At 38.1% G+C, this 2,750-nt stretch overlaps 1 protein-coding gene across 1 annotated transcript; it reads right to left on the bottom strand.

The window, feature by feature from the left end:
- Positions 1-1,938: 1,938 nt before the first annotated feature.
- Positions 1,939-2,385, bottom strand: LOC101254879 (uncharacterized). The gene has a single exon (XM_004234853.2). The coding sequence runs from the start codon at positions 2,383-2,385 to the stop codon at positions 1,939-1,941; it is 447 nt and encodes a 148-aa protein (XP_004234901.2).
- Positions 2,386-2,750: the final 365 nt, after the last annotated feature.

Genomic DNA, 2,750 nt, shown 5'->3' on the forward strand with positions numbered 1-2,750 from the left:
CTTCCAAGATTCATTATCTTTCTTCCTCTTGTGTCGGTACGTGACACTCCGATCCCCTACTGCTATGTGTCGGTACGTGACACTCCGATCCCCTAATTCTATGTGTCGGAACGTGACACTCCGATCCCCTACATGTGTCGGTACGTGACACTCCGATCCCCTACATGTGTCGGAACGTGACACTCCGATCCCCTACATGTGTCGGTACGTGACACTCCGATCCCCATATTGTATGTGTCGGAACGTGACACTCCGATCCACTAATACTATGTGTCGGTACGTGACACTCCGATCCACTAAGACTATGTGTCGGAACGTGACACTCCGATCCACTTATACTATGTGTCGGAATGTGACACTCCGATCCACTAATATCATTCTGTAAATCATCAAGCCTTCTCTATACCAAGGCATCATCAATCCCATTACTTTAATTCATCAAGCCTTCTTCTATACCAAGGCATCATCATTAATAATGTATATTAAAGTTTCTTTTCAAGATTTGGGATTCAATATTTTCATCATGCTTATCTTATCACAATCACACAATCATATTCATGCAAACATACCATTAAGCATATAGTAGGGTTTACAATAATACCAATACATATCATTCACTATTAAGAGCTTACTTATGAAAGCATGAAAACCATAACCTACCTCCACCGAAGAATTGAAATCAAGCAAGTTAATCCTCAAAGCTTGGTGTTTTCCCCTTCTTCTCGATCGTTTCTCTCTCTCCCTTCTTGTTCTTTCTATTTTCTTATTCAAACCCTCTTTCTTTTACCCTAATTAGTATATAATTAAGAATAAAAGATGGCAATAATACCCCACTAATTAACTTAGGGTTACCTCTTTTAACCCCCAAGAATTTGAGTTATTAATATAAACCCACGAACTTTATAATTAAGGCAAGAATAGTCAAAAACGTCCCTTAAAACTTAACCAGAAATCAAATCCCGCCTGGGATTTGCGCAACCTGTGACGGGCCGTCGTGCCTGCGACGGTCCATCCTGCAGGTCGTCGCAGAGTTCAGAGACCCAAATTTCCACCAAGGGTCTGTGACGGTCCGTCACACCTGTGACGGTCCGTCCTGCCATTCCATCACAAAGTTCAGAGAGTCGATTTTTAGTACCCAATTTAAGATTTTCTAAGTGTTTTGAAACGAGACCCTGTGACGGTCCGTCGTGCCCATGACGGTCCGTCGTGGGGTCCGTCGCTTCTGCCAGTTTTTCCAGAAATAAAGTCTGCTGCTCAAAATGACTAAACAGGTCGTTACAAAAATATTACGTAAAATATTAACATACTTTATTCTCTAGCTAAAAGGTCAAACATCACTTTAATACTCCAAAGAAGTCATCAACTTCCATATGAGTAATGTCACCAAGGCCATCAAAAACATCATCCTTTAAAGCCAAATTTGCTTCAACATCCTTATCATATTTATGAGATGTTCCCGGCTTATCATCATCTTTAAGAGTCACATGTGACTCAGCTTGAGCATTGGAAGAGGAAGCACCACTTTTATTTTCTTTCTTTTTAAAGGAATTTTGATAGAGCCTTAAAAAATGCTCATGTGTGCGTATTAATTCTTCCAATGGTCTTTCATGCCAAAACGACGACAATTACTTTTTGAGAGGTCATTTTGAGAACTCATGTTGTTCTCCCTTTTATTATGACCATCACCTCGACGATTAGTGTATCGTCTCTTATCTTTGTCACGTCCTCGTGCATTATTATAGCCCTGATGATCATCTATTTTTGCTTCAGATTGATCACGTGCTCCCACCACATTTGCCTCCGATAATGGAGATGCTCTAGTGGAACGAGCTTCATGATTTTTCATTAACAGAGCATTATGTTGCTCAACCACCAAAAGACATGAGATTAGTTCATAATATTTCTAAAAACCCTTTCCGCGATATTGCTGCTACAATATCACATTAGAGGCATGGAATGTGTCTTTTCCAACATGTCCTCATCTTTTATAATCTCCCCACATGATTTCAACTTGGAGGTTATCCTGAATACAACAGAGTTGTATTCAATTACGGTCATAAAATCTTGAAACAATAAATGCATCCAATCATAACGAGCTCTTGGCAACACTGTTTCCTTTAGGTGGTCATATCTCCCCTTTAAATCAGCAAACAATTCAAGTGGATATTTTACCATCATATATTCAAGCATCACACCCTCGTCAAGATGATGACGAAGGAAAATCATAGCCTTTGTCTTATGTTCACTCGATGCTTCATTTCCCTGAGTAATAGTGGCATCAAGACCTTTAGCAGCCAAGTGAATCTCAGCATCGAGTACCCATGAAAGATAATTCTTTCCAGAAATATCTAATGCCACAAACTCAAGATTGGATAAATTCGACATAATGAAAATTACGAGAGAATATGTGGATTAAATACAAATATTTATATAATACCTTTGCAAGTAGCAATTGTGTGCTGATAACCTGTTGTAAAGAAAGCTCTGAATATATGAAGAAAAAGACAAGAAGTATAAGATAAAGAAGATAATTTACTTATTCAAGTATATCTTTCAAATGGTGAGTGATTTTCTATTTATAGTGTTGAGATATCACTCCAAAGGTCATCTAATTAATAGATACATAGTTATCTTGGAAGCTCTTATCACCTTGGAAGCACCTATACATGAACCCATTTAATAGTGAATAAAGCTAATGGATAATCCACATATACTATACAATGGATTAACATTAATTATAATTTTTATTT

Source organism: Solanum lycopersicum, chromosome 3 (assembly GCF_036512215.1).
Source record: "Solanum lycopersicum chromosome 3, SLM_r2.1".
In the NCBI taxonomy this organism is placed as follows: domain Eukaryota; kingdom Viridiplantae; phylum Streptophyta; class Magnoliopsida; order Solanales; family Solanaceae; genus Solanum; species Solanum lycopersicum.